The sequence below is a fragment of the Microcebus murinus genome, chromosome 7, assembly GCF_040939455.1.
Source record: "Microcebus murinus isolate Inina chromosome 7, M.murinus_Inina_mat1.0, whole genome shotgun sequence".
Lineage (NCBI taxonomy): Eukaryota > Metazoa > Chordata > Mammalia > Primates > Cheirogaleidae > Microcebus > Microcebus murinus.
In genome coordinates this window covers 28,464,797-28,483,777 of record NC_134110.1, presented here as the reverse complement: position 1 = coordinate 28,483,777, position 18,981 = coordinate 28,464,797, and the positions used below count along the sequence as shown (strand labels likewise).

The 18,981-nt window shown below is 39.2% G+C and overlaps 1 protein-coding gene across 23 annotated transcripts in view; it reads right to left on the bottom strand.

Moving 5' to 3' along the window:
* The window catches only part of PTK2 (protein tyrosine kinase 2), a 271,799-nt gene that overhangs the window by 45,111 nt on the left and 207,707 nt on the right, over positions 1-18,981 (bottom strand). For 22 of the 23 annotated variants that reach the window (XM_076004993.1, XM_076004982.1, XM_076004986.1 and 19 more), the window contains one exon: positions 17,040-17,244. In XM_076004993.1, coding sequence (XP_075861108.1) covers positions 17,040-17,244 — 205 coding nt within the window. Of the gene's footprint in view, positions 1-381; positions 3,298-17,039; positions 17,245-18,981 lie in introns of those variants that run through there. The other variant, XM_076004997.1, reaches the window with a different exon arrangement.

Genomic DNA, 18,981 nt, shown 5'->3' with positions numbered 1-18,981 from the left:
AGAAAAAGAGAAGCTCGAGAAAATGAAGGATGAGCCAAGATGAAACGTTTGTATGCCAAAGTTTATTCTGAGCAGAAAAGAATCACCCTTAGAAATCCCAAGCAGTACTTTATCAAGCATATATATGTCTGAGGATGGAATCTTTACATGAACACAAGCTCCCACATAATGTGATCACACCAGCACATTATGTACCCAATTAGCAATCTGGCCAATAATCTCCCTAGATTGCTCTATACAATTTCCTAACTTTCAGTTTAACCAGTGCTTTCTATGATCAGAAAAAAAAAAAAGGAAAAATGTAACAGACTTTACATGTGTTTCTGAAAATACCATTTGCTTTAAATTGGAAACCCCGCAATTAGTAACGCTGCTACTTACCACTGCTTGACCACTCAGAAGCTATCTGAAGTCCCACATAATGCTGTAGCCTCCGCAGTAACTGCTAGGCGGCTTCTTCACCTTGGCTATTTGCCATCACATAAATCTCTCAGGATACAGCTAAAGCAAAACTGCGCTAGCTTCCCGTTCTACATGGATTCCCTAGGGCTCAGTGGGTGGCAGGTCTTTGAAACCTTCATACTAACTGTGGCAAACAGCTCTTTCCTATATGCCTGCAACTCTACAGTTCTAATAATGAAGCTCATTCAAAGTTTCTGGCCTCCTGGTAGATCGAATGCAGTAAATAACCACCCAGAATTACTCAGGAAAGAGTGACATCAGCTACACCAGACTCTTTTCTAATCTTGGAATTTGCTCAACTGTTTAAAAAGACATTCCTCCTTGGCTGGAGGCTACAGTGTGCTGTTTCTCACACAACCCAACTCACGGAGTCACCTTTTGAATCAGGAAAAGAGACAAAATTCATTTCATAACTGCCCTGAGTCAGCAAACCATCATTACAGATGTTAGGACTTATTTTTCCTCCCCCAAAGGAAAGAGAATGTCCTCCTCAAAGAAATGATCACATTAGCACTTTTACATAAAAGCTTTTAGTCAATGGATCCCACCCTCTCCCCAAAATATGATTTTGGTTTCCCTCTTGCTCCAGTCAGATGATCGTGGCTGAGCAAACAAACACTACAAAACTTTTAGCAATATTTAAGACTTTTGCAGCAGCCTCCAAAGACTGAAAAGATGCTTGCTTGGTGCTAGCACTGTTGGGAATCTGGCCCTGTGTGGCAGGCCTACGTAAGCCAGGTGAGCCGGGAAGGTGGAAGTCCAGGGCCACGTCTAGGGAAGGAGTCTGGGAGTACTGAAAGGGTCCTGCTGCTGCTGGGCAGACTCCAGCAGGTAGGTGACTCTCTGCCCTACTTCTCTAATCAGAAGAGCGCTCCCCTTAGACTGCTGAGCGATGAAAGGAGATCATAGCTGTGAAAGCATCTGCTATAAGCCTTAGTTATCACCAGCAGGTATTCCTAACAGGGCATTTGCTCAAGGGCTGCTCATTTAGCTACTAACTTTCTACTCTGTACAAGAAACAGGTGATAAGGTCTTTGAGGTGCTTTTGTCCATGAGAAAAGAAAGCCTCAAACCCTGAAACAGGACATAAATGTTGTGACTAAGCAGGAGAGAAGAGCTCAGCCTGGGGCATTTTGGCTGTAGGACCAGCCATGGGCACTGTCCCAGGCACTGGGGGAGGTTAGGGAAGAAGAGCCCCAGCAGGCTTCAGCTACAAACCCAGTCTAAGTGCACAAGTGCTACAGGACTGAAGCATAGCAATGTCTTCTGTTCATTTCTCACATGGAAACAAATACCTTTATGTTTTAACTTTATGTATTTAAATTTATGACAACCTTTGTTATACTTAGAATGCAATAGTACCTGGCACATTTTACACTTAAATATTTACTAAATGAACAAACACTGCAATAAAAAGATAAAATACACATATTATCATGACCCATTAGACATGTAAGTTAGCTAAGCAAATTCAGAGTTCATCAACAATGAACAAACTGAATAGGAAAACAGCAAGACACAGAGTAAGAAGCTTGGGGTTTGAGTCACACTGAGTTCAGATTTAAGTTCTGCCACAGACAGGTTATATGACCATGGACAACCCTATTCCTCTAAGCTTCACCCACAAAATGGGGTGCTTCCCTAACGGTAGTTAGGGTTGAAGGGTTATTGTGACAATCAAAAGCAAAATTAGGCAATCTATGTGAAGAGCTCTGAAATCCAAGAAGCTTTTAAAAATGGAAAGAACTACTACAAATTCCTCATCAAATAATATCCCATGTAGCTAATGGCTACCATTCTCACAAGGGGCTGCAAGTATTTCAAATGAGTTAAAAATCAATTAGAGTTTGAGGTACAAAAGAGCAACCATGTCTTTTCACAAATCCACCCAATCAGTCATTGCAGTATTACTGATACAACAATTATGACTTTCCATCAATCAAAGCAACAGATCAAGAATATGCTGACTAAAATATCGTCATTGATATACAATGCCTTTGGACTTGACGAATATAAAGAAGTTACAACTGTAGGCAACAGGAGATATAGCTTCACCAAGTCCTGATCACTTACCAATGGGAACACTGGGAGATACACCTTAAGTTTTTAGACTACAAAATAGCAATAAATCCATACCTCAAAAAGCTGCTCACAGAGTAAAAATATGTGTATTTTTAGAGTTGGTGCGTGTGCACACATGTGAGTTAACTATCATTGTCTTTACAAGTAAAGTGACTCATATTCCTTTGCTTTCCTTCCTCCTCAGCTATCACCCTTCTTCCTCCATGCCCAGATATGTTCTCCAAATCCACCATGCTCTGGCCAACTCCTACCTATAACTCAAGTGTCAAATAGTAGTTCCTCCAGAATATTTTCCCTGAAGCTCCCTCCTCCCTTCAGGCTGAGTTGCATTATACTCCCATTTGTTCCCAAATCAACTAGAGCCTAACTTGCCTTCTTTTTTTGAGACAGAGTCTTGCTCTGTCACCCAGGCTGGAATGCAGTGGCACCATGACAACTCAATATAACCTCGAACTCCTGAGCTCAAGTGATCCTCCTGCCTTGGCCTCCCGAGTACCTAGGATTATAGATGCATACCACAACACTGGCTTTTTATTTTTGGTGGAGACAGTGTCTCACAATGTTGCCCAGGCTATTTTTGAACTCCTAGACTCAAGCAATCCTCCCACCTTGGTCTCCAAAAGGGCTGGGATAATTCTTGTCAAAAGGCATCATAGGCCAGGCGCAGTGGCTCACGCCTATGATCCTAGCACTCTGGGTGGCTGAGGCAGGAGGATCACTTGAGCTCAGGAGTTCGAGACCAGCCTGAGCAAGAGCGAGACCCCGTCTCTACTAAAAATAGAAAGAAATTGGCCAAACAACTAAAAATAGAAAACATTAACTAGGCATGGTGGCCTGTCCCTGTAGTCCCAGCTACCCAGGAGGCTGAGGTAGGAGGATCCTTTGAGCCCAGGAGTTTGAGATTGCTGTGAGCTAGGCTGACGCCACAGCATTCTAGCCAGGGCAACAGAGTGACACTCTGTAAAAAAAAAAAAAAAAAAAAAAAAAAAAAAAAAGGGAAAGAAAAGGAAAGGAAAAGGAAAGACATTATAAATATAAATAATCTGCTTGACCTTTTGCTCCTACTAGATGAAGAGTTGTTACTTGAAGCCCCATTTGCACACATCCAGAATTAGCACAGACCTAGACTTACGGCATGCATTAAAAAATGACAGGTGAATGAGTGAGTGAGGCCATCAGTAGAGTAAATCCACTGACTAAATCCACTGAAGAAGAGAACATTACCAAGCTTCCTGTTCTCTCAACTCAAATTAGAAAGGACTGTGGCTGCTTTCTTCGAGATGGCCAGGGGGAGTAGGAGCTCAGTCACAGACTGGGGGCAAAGAACGCCTACCTGGCCTAAGAGAGGAGCACATCCCTGGTTAGTTTTTCAGCACCCTGATCTCAATCACCTGACCCTTAAAATAAACAACAGAACTTGAACCAGAATTTCCTAAAATTTTTGGGTTTAAACAAGTAAAAGTCCCATAAAAATCAAGGAAAAAAATCAAGAAAGTTATCCTTCCTTCTATTCCTTCAAATAATTAAGATACAGGCAAACTATGAGAAGGCTAGGCCGGACTTTGTTTTAAATAGGTCCCATCAGACAATTTTATTTCACATGCATTGCTCTGTGAAATGGGACACCCTGATCTTAAGAGTTACTATTCTCCCCAGAATCTCCAAACAGGTCATGAGCAGTCTCTTGCCATAAGGAGACCCTCTCAGGCTCCATATGCCCTGATTTTTCCACCAGCATTCACTTCCTCTCTTCTCTGACCCACTGAATTTGCCATGTGAATTCTGAATTTCAGCCCTTAATCATGTTCTGCCATGTTGTGGGATTTAGGCTATGAGGTTCACACAGTTGTCGGACATGGATCCAGTTTCTCTTGTCAGCTAGACAGCATTTGCATATTACAGACACTTTAACATTTCTTTCATTAAACATGCCAGTCTTGTTCCTCAAAGAACATAATGACAACTAGGATGCAAATTCCTTCAATCTCAGTACTTCATTCTCATACCAAAAATAGCATGTCAAAATGCTGCATACCATAATTTGTTGCTCAAAGCAACCAAGAATATAAATAACTCATAAAAAAAAAAAATCTGTTTTTACAATGGGAAGACTAGTCCATAGATGGAGTAAGAGGGCACAAGGAGACATCACTGAGCTTTTCTCTTTACAGCTGCTGAAGAACCCAGAGCAACAAACCAGAATGTGCAGAGTGTCACGGAGGTCAAATTGAAGCATATTTTCCCAAACTACAAATATTTTTAGTAGCAATACATTCCATTTGAAAGCCTTTAGCTGCCAAATGTGAACTGGCAATGAACGAGCTCTTCTTATGTTTTTTTCCTAGATGGTGGTTTCCAAGTCTAAAACTTACAAATAGATGAAACAATAAAAGCAGAGATTTGTCATTTAACAAACATCAGTACAACTGATAATTACACTTTTGTTTACCCATGGGTCCCATCTAGGAAGAGAATCCTGAAGAGGGGAAAGGAATACATTATTATTATTATTATTTTATTTTTATTTTTTTTTTTTTTTGAGACAGAGTCTCACTTTGTTGCCTAGGCTAGAGTGAGTGCCGTGGCGTCAGCCTAGCTCACAGCAACCTCAGACTCCTGGGCTCAAGCGATCCTTCTGTCTCAGCCTCCCGAGTAGCTGGGACTACAGGCATGCGCCACCATGCCCGGCTAATTTTTTCTATATATATTAGTTGGCCAATTAGTTTCTTTCTATTTATAGTAGAGACGGGGTCTCGCTCTTGCTCAGGCTGGTTTTGAACTCCCGACCTCGAGCAATCCGCCCGCCTCGGCCTCCCAGAGAGCTAGGATTACAGGCGTGAGCCACCGCGCCCGGCCATATTATTTTATTTTTTGAGACAAGAGTCTCGCTTTGTTGCCCAGGCTACAGTGAGTGCCATGGTGTCAGGATAGCTCACAGCAACCTCAAACTCCTGGGCTCAGGCAATCCTGCTGCCTTAGCCTCCCGAGTAGCTGGGACTACAGGCATGCACCGCCATGCCTGGTTAATTTTTTCTATATATATTAGTTGGCCAATTAATTTCTTTCTATTTATAGTAGAGATGGGGTCTCGCTCTTGCTTAGGCTGGTTTCGAACTCCTGACCTCGAGCAATCCACTCACCTCGGCCTCCCAGAGTGCTAGGATTACAGGCATGAGCCACTGCGCCCGGCCAGGAATACATTATTTAATGTTAGTTTGACTTTATTTTTTAATTCCCTCACTTTAAATGAAAAAGTCATCAAAGTAATCAGTTCATAGTAAAAGGACATAAGAACTTGTGAGAGTTGCTCTGATTTTCTTCTTCTTTTGGTCTGCAATACTCTCCTTGAAACTTGGTCTCACAACCTCTATGAGCTAGCATGGAGAGGACTTAATTACATTTCCATTCTGGAGCAACTGTGATTTCACTTTTAAGGTATTTTGATGGCTAGCAAGAAAGCGGTTTACTAGGTCCCTAGTTTCTAGTTTGAGCTGAGACACAAAAACAGATCTCCAACAAAGACAAGTTTCAGGAGTAGAAAAGGCCAATTGATCCTGAGTGTTCAAGTCATTCAATCTGTCCCAAGAGAAGGGCAACAGATATAAGCCACATCTCTGTTGAGTTATGTAACTACAGGAGGTCTTGCTTACTTCAACCTGTTTGGTCATTCATAAATGAGAACCAGTCTGCCTTATTTATTGTTAAAATGGAAAAATAAAGTATATAAAAAAAATTTAGTAAAACTTAAGTAAATGTTAGTTCTGTATTTTTATAAGCCTTATTATACCACTAGGAAATTTTATCTATTTCATTTCTGTAGTATTTTCATAAGAGTGACTGTACTACTAAACTAACTCTTCTCTTTGAAACTATAAAACATTTCTTCTTTTAAATACATACCTTTTGCTTTATTCAATATGGGGAGAAAATCTTTTCTTTTTTTAAAAGATTGGACTTTGATCATTAAACAAAGAAATTACATCATAAGATTTGCTTTGGACATAAAATCAGTCTGGGTTTGTAGTTATTTAGGTTAACCTGGAAAATACCCAGAGAAAGAGCAGCAAAAAATTTGAAGGAAAAAAAGTTGAGGGAACTGGCTTGTTTTGGCAAGTTCATGGGAATACCAGTTTTGAAACATGATCTCTTATAATTACCCAACATTGCCTCACCACAAAGGAATGGAATTGACCTTTTAACAACAACAACAACAAAAAACTCCTGCTGTCTTTGCAGAAAACAAAGTCTGCTGGCTTGAGATGGAGCTGGGAATGGTATATCTGGAAGTGGCTGATCTAGTGGCTAAAAGAACATAATTGCAACTTTACTTATGTCTCCGATCTTTTTGTCTTATAAACAGGCATAGTGGACTGAATATACTGAAAGCACATTTCTCTCTTCACTTATTAAATATCTCAAACTGGAGGAAATAAAGCTTTTTGTCTGGTTGTTGTGCTATACTCACCTCAAAATTATTTTTAAAGAGTGGTTTCTATTAAAATCTTACTTTAAAATAAATGGTGACCTCTTTCTATTTCTGGCATGTGTGAATAGCTCTTATCTGACTAACCCACTTACATATAGGAAGTATAAACTCTGGTTATAAGAAACAACTGTGTGACAACACAGGAGAACAACCAAAAGCAGCTAGATTCTGGAGGGGGCTGTTATAAGGAGGAGAGATTGGCACTGGGTGGGTCCCCACTTTTCAGTGACAATTAGCCAGAAGGCAGCCCCAGTGTTATGGCTTGAAGAACCACGGAACAGAGTTTGCAGCAACCACAGCTGGTGAAAGTGGGTGGGGAAATCCCAGAAAGAACAGAGCCAGAGCGGGAGTGCCTCAAATCCTGAATATAAACTCTGCCCAACCCTGGAATCATGAATACACAATGAAGACTCCAAGTAGGACATCTAAAGCTAAAAGAACTGGACAGAGATTTGAGCTGCTGCCCACAGCTGGGAGAGTTGCAATTTGAGAGCAGCCAAATTAATTGCCTGTTAGCTAAAACAAACAAACAATTGAACACTCTCCAGAGGAATGTAACTGAATCTAGAGCAGGCATCCTCAAACTACAGCCCCCAGGCCACATGCGGGTGTTTTTGCCCATTTGTTTTTTTACTTCAAAATAAGATATGTGCCGTGTGCAAAGGAATTTGTTCATAGTTTTTTAAAACTATAGTCCGACCCTCCAATAAAAAAAGGAGTCAAATAGAGATTCTATAACTGAAAAATACAATATCTGAAATAAAATCTCCATAGGTGGAATGATTAGTAGGATGGAAATTACAGAAGAAAGAAGGAGCTTGAAGATACATCGATAAAAAAAGATCTAATCTGAAGGACACAGAGAACATAGAAGATGGGGAAGAGGAGGAACAACAAGAGCAAAGACAGCCTCTAGGACTAGACCTGAAGGACACTATCAAAAGGTTTAACATACATGCAACTAGAATCTCAGAGGAAGAAGAAAAGGAAAAGTAAAAATATATCTGAGGAAATAACAGCCAAAGTTTTTCCAAATTTGGTAAAAGATGCTTATAGATGAAGGAGGCTCAGCAAATCCTAAGCACAATTAACACAAAGAAAACCACACTCAAGCACATCCTACTTAAACTGTTGAAAACCAAAGACAAAGAGAAAATAAGGGACACTGTCAGAGAAAAACAACACTTTACATGCAGAGGAACAATAATGTGAATGGCCAGTGACTTCTCATTAAACAGAACAGGGCAGAAGACAGTGGAAGAACACCTTTAAAATGCTGAAAGGGAAAAACAGCCAGAATTCTACATTCAGCAGAAGTAAATACAATTTAGTTTTAGATAAAATAAAACTAATGGAATCCACCACCAACAGATCCATATCAAAAGAAATGCTAAAGAAGTTCATTAGACTAAAGGGAAACCAATTAGAAATAAGATCTTCAGGAAGAATGGAGCATTGTATGAAGTTAAATATAAAAGTCTTTCTTTAAAATGGTATTTAAGGCTGAATGTGGTGGCTGACACCTATAATCCCAGAACTTTGGAAGCCAGGAGTTTGAAATCAGTGTGGGCATCACAGCGAGACCTTGTCTCTAAAAAAAATTGAAAAATTAGCTGGATGTGGTGGTGTGTGCCTGTAGTCCCAGCTTTTTTTTTGGGGGGGGGGAATGCGTTTAAGACAGAAATTATCTTATTTTGTGGGGTTAGTAACATATGTGAATGTAATATATATGAGAACTACAGCACAATGAACCTAGGTGGTGGTAAATGGACATTTGCAAAGTTTCTACATTTTACATGAAGTACAACTAATTAAGTAGACTGTGAAAAGTAAAAGATGTGTATTATAATCCCCAGAGCAAGCACTAAAAATATAATGCAAAATGTATTGCTAAAATGCAAGTTTGGGAAGGAAATTGAGAGAGAGAGAGAAAGTGGTGTAGAAGATAAGCTGTTGGTTCAAAAGTGCCAACTCCTCTTAGCAAAGAATAAACTGACCACAGAAGACTTTTGCTTCTCTCCTATGTAGACTTTAGGTACATTCATTTAGTTACCAACATGGAACCAAGATTTCTACCTTTGTTTCCTCCATCTCTTCACCCAATCTCATTTCCCTACCCCCTCTGTAAGCTGAAGTAGAGGAATCATCTAGAGCCACAGGTATGTCACCTTCCAGAAGAGGAAGAGGAAGACATTCATGCCTACTCCATTCTTCCTTTATGTTTTGAGGGATACTAACCTTGGAGACAAAACCCAATGGAAAGGAATTAAGAAAAACTAGAGAAAAACTGTGGGGAGAAGGCAATGGTAATAGAAGCAGAATTGATAAAAAGGAATTATATTAGTAAATGGGTAAGTTTGAGGATTTCACTGTACTGTGGGTTCTGAGAATGGGGTTCAGATTATAAACAGTCAATATAAAGATGACAGCTAAAATGTAAATTTCATCTAATCAGGTCTCTCTTTACAAGTAAGACAAGTGAGAGGGAAGTGAACAGAGCATGGAAAAGTACACGAGGGATGTAGGTAGTTAGTGTCCCTTTCCGCAATGACGGGCACACTGTGGTAAAGATAAAGATACAAGAACCATACACTGGCCTTGGAGAGAGAAGTAAGGGGCCTAAAAGATCTTGGTTTTGTTCCTTGTTAACTGTATAATCCAGGGCAAGTCACATGATTTTTCTAAGCCTCAGGTTCCGTAAGTGAAAAAGGCGAGAATACTCATCTTTTAGAGGAGCTGTGAAATTCAAAAAAGGTGACAATGATTACGTGACAATGATCTATAGAGCCATGGAAATACAAGGGACTAATATTTATGAAATGCAAGTTTAAATCTTATGAAATATTAACTTACTTTACACAAAATCAAATTGTAAAGAGATAACCATGATGATAGACATGCACATGTAAAGCTCTGAATATATCTATGTGTGGGTAAGCAACAAAGAGGGGGTAAGAATTATTGTTACATAAAAAACAGTTAAGACATAATTTTTAGTGAAAACAATTTAAAGTTTTCATTAAATTCCTATTAAATTTAGACTTGCTATTTATTTTTTAGTACTGGCAGGGCTGAGGACCAAAACAAGGCACAAAAAACCCTTGACGTTCAGATACTGTGAACATTTTAAGATGTATATGGGTACAACTGAAAAACAGATTACTATTCTAGATAATATCTAGACCCAATAGGATGCAGTGAGAAGGAAAATACTGGTATGATGACTAAAGAGGAATTCAGACACCACCCTTGAAAAGAATTTTGGAAGCACATACAAAACCACTTTAAAAAAACATGTAAAGTACAAGTGAACCCATGCTATTAATCAAACCTAGAGTTCATGTTGTAGGATAAATGATTACAAAAGGTTAAAAAATTTAAGATTTGTTCACAGATTAATAATTAATTAGTTAATTAATTAAGAGATAGGGTCTCACTGTCACCCAGGCTGGGCTCCAGCAGTCCTCTCAAGTAGCTGGGACTACAAGGTGCCTGCCACCACGATGGTTAACTTTGAAAAAATTTTTGTGAAGACTGGGTCTTGCTATGTTGCCCAGGCTATCTTGAACTCCTGGTCCCAAGCAATCCTCTTGCCTCGGCCTCACAGACTAATACTTTAAAATCTATTTTTCTGTAATACATCCATAAAATGTCAAAAAGATGTGGTTGGTATTTTGATTTCTGGATAATAATAGCTAACTCTTTTAAAACACTTTCTATGTACTAAAGTAGGCTATGTGCAATATCTCATTTAAATCTCACAAGAACCATACAAAGTAGCTACTGTTATCATCCTTAGTTTAGAAAAGCAGCTATGGAGGCTTAAAGAGGTACCTCAAGGACAGTAAATAGTGAAGCCAGGATTCAAACTCAAATCTGTCTGACTCAAAAGCTCCCAATCTTACACAGTTCTGTTGCTGCTTACCTTAAAATTAAATTTAAATAACCAGATTATTTTAAGATGCTTAACTGATAACTCTTCTGTACCCTTTAGATCTCTGGGTTTCTACCAGATCTTCACAGAAAGCTTTTGTTACTACTACTATTTACTACTAAAAATAGCTAACACAGTGTATGTGCTCACCATGAGCTATGTACAACTTAAAGCATTTGAGATAAATTATTTTACTTAGTCCTGAAAAGCAGAATGTGAGCAGTATTTGTGATTCTGTTCTTACAAGAGAGGCTAAGTAATTTATTCAATGTCACACATAACCTTTTAAACATTCTTTGAAGACTTTATACACCCCCCACCCCCATTTACTCTAAGGGTGTTGCTAGCTTAAAATGGCAGTCTCACAGATCAACTGAAAGAAACAGTTTATGCTCCTGTAATGCCTTCTATCTTAACTTGGGTAAAACTGAGATGCAGTATGAAAAAAATTTAAGAATTTTGTGTCTGCAGCCACTCCAAGCTAACCTATAGTCTTGACCAAACATTCTACCAAAGGCCAGATTTGTATGATAAAGTTAACAAGCAAAATAAATAAAATAATAAAAGCAATATAAAGTAAATAACCAAAAACCTAAAACCAAAACCAATCCTGCCCCACCAATCAAAACCAAAAACACGCAACAATGCCAAGCTGGATTCAAAGCTCTGAATGGATGACAACTGGCGGCATGTCTTGGCTCTGGCCTGCCTGGGATTGGTCTTGTCAAAAATTTCCAAACCTGCTCCCTGATATATGGGAAATTATTAGGGGCCACAGCAGCAAAATGAACACACTCAAGATGTGCCAACAAAATAAATATAACCAGTAGGGAAAATACTTTGAGGGTACATATGGAAACCGTGTCCCCCTCAAAACCCTCCTGTGGGACCTCTGTGCATCTGCCAGTGATGCTGCCATTCCTTTTGGGGACTTTGAACAATGCAAGAAAACCAGCCGTAGGAATTCTATGTAATAGTATGTTTTCTTCCTTTTTTTTCCTTTTTAACTAAACAATATTAATAACCTGCTTACCAGTCCCAATCATAAGATGATATACTTAATGACTTCTAGTCATCCAATATCAAGGCAGTAGAATGTGACAGCTCACAGCTTGAGCTCTGGACTCGGGTGAACTTGTCTTGAATTCTTGCTCACACTCTTAGGTCAGGGGCATTACACATAGTTTCAGTCTCCTCAGTTATAAACTGATGATGAAGATACTACCTACATCTCCAATGACTGTGAGGATTAAGGTAGGATAGTTCATGGCACAATGCCTGGCAACAGAAAGTACTCAATAACTGTTAGTTATTTTAATGGTATAACTAAAACAGCTAACTATAGAGGATGGAGATTTGCTGTCAATGAACACGGTACTGGTTCTAAAGATATTCTTAAAGAACTCAGTGATGGAAGATCAACTCAAAATCAAGGGTTGCCTTCCAAGGTGATATAAGATCAGTGTTCTAATATGCCAAAAAAAAAAAAAAAAGATCAGTGTTCTTTAGAACATAAAGGTCCAGGTAAATTTGTTTACATACCACTTACTATATCCTGTACTTCAACAAAGCAATATTCTTGACAGCTCCAAATTGGAAAGTACCCAAATTTCCACCAACAGTAGAATGAAGAAACACTATGGTATATTCACAAATGGAACAATATACACTAATGACAATGAAGTACAACTACATGAATAATATGGATTATCTCATAAACCAAATGTTGAGCAAAATGCATCATATATAAAAAGTATATACTGAACAGTATCATTTATATAAAATTCAAAAACAGGCAGAATCAATCTATGGTCAGGACAGTGGCTATCCATGGTGGGTGAACAATGACTGGAAAGGGGTTTGTGGCAGATTTCTGAGATGCTGATAGTGTTATTTTCTTCTTTTGGATGCTGGTTACATGCTGTGTCCAATTTGTGAAAATTCACTGAGCTGTTCACCTCTTGGAGTGCTTATTACACTTCAATAAAAATATACAAAAATCATGGGCACAAACTTTAAATTGATAATTTTGTTTTTTGCTTTTGTCTAAGACAGTATTTAAGAAATTTAACATTAACTTAAAACATTTCTCTAATCTGAGATAAAACTGGTGTTCTTTTTTAAAACAGCGGTATAAATACCTTAGTCAAAGGAGAGTACTGTGGGGACATACTATTTTTTTTTTTTTTTTTTGAGACAGAGTCTCATCTGTTGCTCAGGCTAGAGTGAGTGCCGTGGCGTCAGCCTAGCTCACAGCAACCTCAAACTCCTGGGCTCAGGCGATCCTCCTGCCTCAGCCTCCTGAGTAGCTGGGACTACAGGCATGTGCCACCATGACCGGCTCATTTTTTCTATATATATTAGTTGGCCAATTAATTTCTTTCTATTGATAATAGAGACGGGGTATCGCTCTTGCTCAGGCTGGTTTCAAACTCCTGACCTTGAGCAATCCACCCGCCATGGCCTCCCAGAGTGCTAGGATTACAGGCGTGAGCCACCGCGCCCAGCCGTGACATACTATTTTTGAACATAAGCTCCAAAAGGGCAAATACTAAAGCTGTTTATTATGGTTTCCCTGGCATAGTACCTAACAAACAATTAACTGAATTAACCAGGGATTAAATGATTTTTCACTCAAAAACTATTTAGTGTATTCTTATAACCTGCCAGGCACAGCGCACAAAAAATGCTAGAGTACTTATTACGAGAAATTTTCACTGTTGAATGCTTAAAAGTATTCCTACTGAGGAATTTTTTACACTTGATAATAGGCTACCTATAGGTTAATATCATTCTGCTTCTCAATGAGTTCACACTTACGAATAAGGAAACAGGATGTAAGGAGGACAGGTTCCATGAGTCAGAGATCACTTCATGAAAGTATAACCAAAGTAATTTTCCTATGACTTTGCCTAATTAGCTTCATGCTGAAAGTCATTTGTCTCAACTAATATAGTAAAAATGAACATACAGTCCAGTTAAAGATGAGTGGACTCCCACAGTAATCTGAGCCTACTTGCAGAATTTTCTTTTAAGGTAGAGAAGTAGAATGAGATTTGGGAAATACTTTTAAATACCATGGTGCAGGTAATGGCTTATCCAAAGTTTATTATTTCTTTGTTAAAATGCTTGATATAAAAGAAATTTTGAAAAACTTTTGAAAAGTTTATTATTGTGATATATTGTTAAATGTAAATGTCCAAGCAAGTTATTATATCATAAAGCTACATTTTATTGGCCTATTTGGTAGCCATCTTATAAATGTTCAAAATGCAAAGTTAAACTCCATTTTTGACTGAAACAGAATATAGAATAAATGAATGCTCAATTACCTGTGCTAATTGTGTACAAGAAAATACCCATCAATTATAGTATAGGTAAATTTTAAAAGTAATTATATGTAGTTTTAAAAATACATCTTGGATAGTTTTTGGAGCTAATTTACCAAAGGAAGACTTCCTTAAATTAACGTAAAGACTAGCTCACATGCCCTAAGCTATGAATCTAGGCTCCTGGCCTGGAGGTGCGGGTAGCCCCGAGGTGAGTATGACTATCCCTGTCCTCAAGGAGCCTCAGTCTAGTAGGGGATAAGACATACTAGACTGTGAGCTCCTCGAGGGCAGGAAAAGTGTTTTAGTCATCTTTGCCCCAGTGACTAGCACTAGGCTCAGCTACTGGAGGTGCTCAACAGTGTTTGTCAAACTGAATTGAACATGGGCTGCAGCTGCATGTGGCAGCGTAGGCTAAGCCTGACAAGAGCAAAGAGCTCTGAAGACAGAGGGTGGAGCTAGTCAGCTGTGAAATCCCAGAAAGGCCAGTGCATGAAAGAAGTCAAGAAAGATGGGCAGGATCTCCCAGATGGAGCAGTAAACATCCTAGGCCAAGAGGGGGTTGGTCTGGCCAAAGTGTGTGAAAGGGTTGGGAAGACACTCTCATCCTATATTAGAAGGAGGCCTAAATGCTACCCTAGAAGTCTTTACCCAGATATAAGAGGTGACAGGAACCTATTGAAAGTTGTTTTGAGCAAGGGAGTTATTTTTCCATAGTGATGTTTCAGGAAGATTGACTAAGCCAGTTATGCCAAACAGATGGGAGAGGAGCCTGGGCAGAGGAGGGAAAGGAATGATGCATGACTTCCAGATGGTAATGAAGATAAAGGTGCCATTCTAACCTGCAGGATGTGAGGGGAAGAGCTGGCTTAACAGTTTGTGTTTTGGATAAACATGATGCCCAGCTAGAAACTGAAAATGTAGGTTTAGGACTTGTGAGAAAAGGACAGGACCAAAGCAAATGATAGTGGTGAGAAGCAAAGCCACGTGAATAGGTCAGACAATCCAGGAAAGGTACTGAGAGAACAGGAAGAGAAAAAAAGAGGGTAAGAACAGAAATTTGGTTAATATTCCCAGTAATGGTAGAGAAACAGCAAGTCAGTGAGGTGAAAGAGATGTCAGGGAGGCAGTGTAACAGAACTGGTATCAGAAAGGGGAATAATTTTAAGGACAGGATCTGTCAAATTCTGAAAGATCAAGGAGGAAAAAATTTATGAGCAAAATGTGAAATAAAGCATGTTCAAAACCCGCTGTCATAGTGAAAAAATACGTAATTAAATTATATGAGAAATTAAGAAACTGTAGGTTTTTAGCTTGAAGAAAACTGAGAGGAGATAAGGAAGCCGTCTAGAAATGCCTGAAGGCCATGTGAAAGGCAGAGTATAGTTGTTTTACAGGCTCTTAGAAAGTGGAGCCAGGTAGAGTTACTGGGACCAACAAGTGTGGCTGGTCTTTCAGAGTGTGGTACTCACTGTATGGTAAATAACAGTAGATGCCTGTGTCTCTGCCACCAGACTTTAAACTCTCTGGAGGCAGGGATTGTGCTATTTACTGTTGAACCTACAGAACCCAGCTTAGGACACTGAAGGTGCTTAGCAAGCATCTGCAGACTAAATGAATCTTCCATATGAGGAGTCTTTATTCTTCCTGGAAATACTCTCCTTGTAAGGAATCTTGTCTAGCAGGTTGAGCGGCCTAAAGATGTGGTGAGAAGGTTAGGCCAGATGGGTTTTCAGGGTCTTTTCAATCCTGGTATTTGGTGAGTTTGATGAAAAAAACTAAAATATATCAAGTGAAAATAAAAGAAGTCCCTAAATGTGAAAACACGTGATACAGCACACATTGAGCCATGTTGCTGTTTACATAATTAACCTCCTCATGCCTGTGTATTATAATATCTTGTTTATTAAAATACTAAGTTTCACTCTGAACCCTCAATTCAATTCAATTCAACAAATGTTTATTGAGCACTTACATGGTGCCAGGTCCTGAGCTTGGCACTGGGACTACAGAAATGAGCAAGACAGTGATGCTGAGCAAGAGCTCTGAGTCTAGCCAGTGACACAGACAAGCAAACAAGACCCTCTCCAGGCCAGGTGACAGGGCTGACCATGCACACTTCTCAGAGGGATTCAGGACACTAAAGGGTCCTGTGTGCTCCCTCCAGGAGAGGTTTGGGGGTCTAACAGTGACTGGCACAAAGCAGGAGCCACACTTAAACAAGCAATGAATGTTTTAAATATAATAACAAAGTATTCAAAAGGTGCCAAAAGAGTGGCTATCTCTTTGGAGGTCGGCTGATTAGGAAGGTTTTCTGAAGGAGGTTAACATCTGAACTGGCTTCTGAAAACTGAACAGGAGTTTACCAGTTGGCAAAATCGGGGAAAGGCATTTCAGGGAAAGAAAATAGCATAGTGAGTGTGTGAGGAGAATTATAAGTAGTTAGGTATTGCTGGAGCATGAAGTGTCAGGGAGATAAAGGGGCTGTGTGAGATAAGAATGGGGCTCATAAGCCATGCTCAGTCAGAAGCTAGGGGAGAGAGATTTGATCATAATCAGAATTTTATTAAGGTATAATTTACTTACGACTCTAGCAAGGCACAAAGAAATGCAAATCAACTTTAAAATTAAACAAAAAATAGTTCAGCCTTAGACATACTGATAAAATGACCTTAAGATGCTACAACTGCAAGGAGAAGCAGCATAATATGCCCCCAACCCCAGCCCTCTCTACCCGCACTCCTACCTGAGCTGTGCTTTAAGTTCAGTAAACCTGGGCCGCCTGCTGGGGTCATAAGCCCAGCATTTCGTCATAAGGCTGTAGAGGGTAGGAGGACAATTTGGAGGCATCGGTAATCTTTCCCCATTTTCAATTCGACCGATCACATCATTGTTCTTCACTCCTTGAAAAGGCTTCACACCATGCATCAGTATCTCCCACATACATACACCTGTGAAGTAGAAATGAAACATAACAACAAACTCAGCATTGAAAGCGTAATTCCAAGGTTTCAGGAATAATGTTACAGTTGGCACTAGAGTACCAGCTGTGAAATTTTGGGCAAATCATCTAAGCAAAGCAGCACTGAATTAATTCTATTATAAAAGAAGGACAGCAATAATGATTTAATGTGAAAAATGAAATGTTGAATTACAGTTGAGGAAAAAGTCATAATTTTTCTCAGAGGTTTATTTCTCTGAAAATCCTACATTAGAAAATGGCCCACCAGCTACAGTGATACTTCAAGGCATAATGAACCAGTTCAAAATAAACTGAATGTGTCAGGCGCAGTGGCTCACATCTGTAATCCTTTGGGAGGCCCAGACAGGAAGATTGCTTGAGGTCAGAAGTTCGAGACCAGCCTGAACAACATAGAGAGACTTCATTTCTACCAAAAATAGAAAAATTAGCTGGGCATGGTGGCGCACACCTGTAGTCTCAGCTACTCAGGAGGCTGAGGCAGGAGGATCTCGAGCCCAGGAGTTGCAGGTTGCAGTAAGCTGTGAGCACACCAGCCTGGGTGACAGAGTGAGACCATGTCTCAAAAAAAAAAGAAAAAAAAAAAGCTAAATGAATTTTAGATCCCCCCCTCCTGTCTTCACTCCGACCTATTTATAATTACAGCAGCTGACCTGAGGCCTAATAAAGAAAATCCTAAAGTTTAAGTCTTAGGCTTTTAGAAAACTCAGTTTCCTTAAAAAGTCTCTCTTAACAAGGTTGACTCGCCCTTGCCTAGGGTGCGTAACGGCATTATTATCTGGTTTATCCACGAATCAGTCACTGATATGCCACAGGAAAGTTGTGGACTTCTCTGGGCTGCAGCTATCTTTTCCACAAATGCCACACGTGACCTAAAAAATTCACTTGCATTCAACCCTTGGGAAATCAAACACTTTCTCAATATCTTCTAAATAATCCTTAAGAATTCACCTTTAAAACAAAATCCCCTAAAACTAACAATCATGACCATATAATGCAATGAAAAGGAAACAGAGAAAACAGGCTGGCAGCAATGGTGGGTGTTTCCCCCTAGTATGTTACAGTCACTATTCTGCACTGTGGCCACTCTGGGCTCCCAGCATCTTCTGAACATGCCACAAACATGCTTTTTGCTTGTGTTACATTCTTTATGTTTAATGTCTGTTTCTTCCTCACAAACGCTCTTCTTTGGAGGTACATTTGTAATGTAGTTCTCTATAACACTTTTTCTGAGACTCCACTGGGAAAAGTTACTGTCATTTCAAATCTATTCTATCATAAAACATATACTGTACAACTGGTGCCTTGAGAGAAACTGTGACTTTATTTTTACATCTTTAGTACCTAGAATGGCATCTGCCTCAAAGGAGGGAAGGCATATTACCATCTTAATGTGAATTAGCCAAAAATCCAAGAATTTCAAAGTAAACAGTGTTTGACAAACATAATGCGTATTTTTCTCACCAGAAGTTATGACAATATTATGAGTAATAATACCAGGTATCATTTCTTGAGAACTTAATATGTCCCTGGCACCTTTTGAAATTTAGATATATTATCCTTGATTCTCAGAATAACCTTATTTTTCTTTAAATACTGTATTTTCCTAAATCTGATAAAATCAGATCCCCTAACTATTAAAAAACCAATATTTTAGACGACAAAAACAAAAACAGGGAGAATGCTGATAACTAAATTATGACATAAT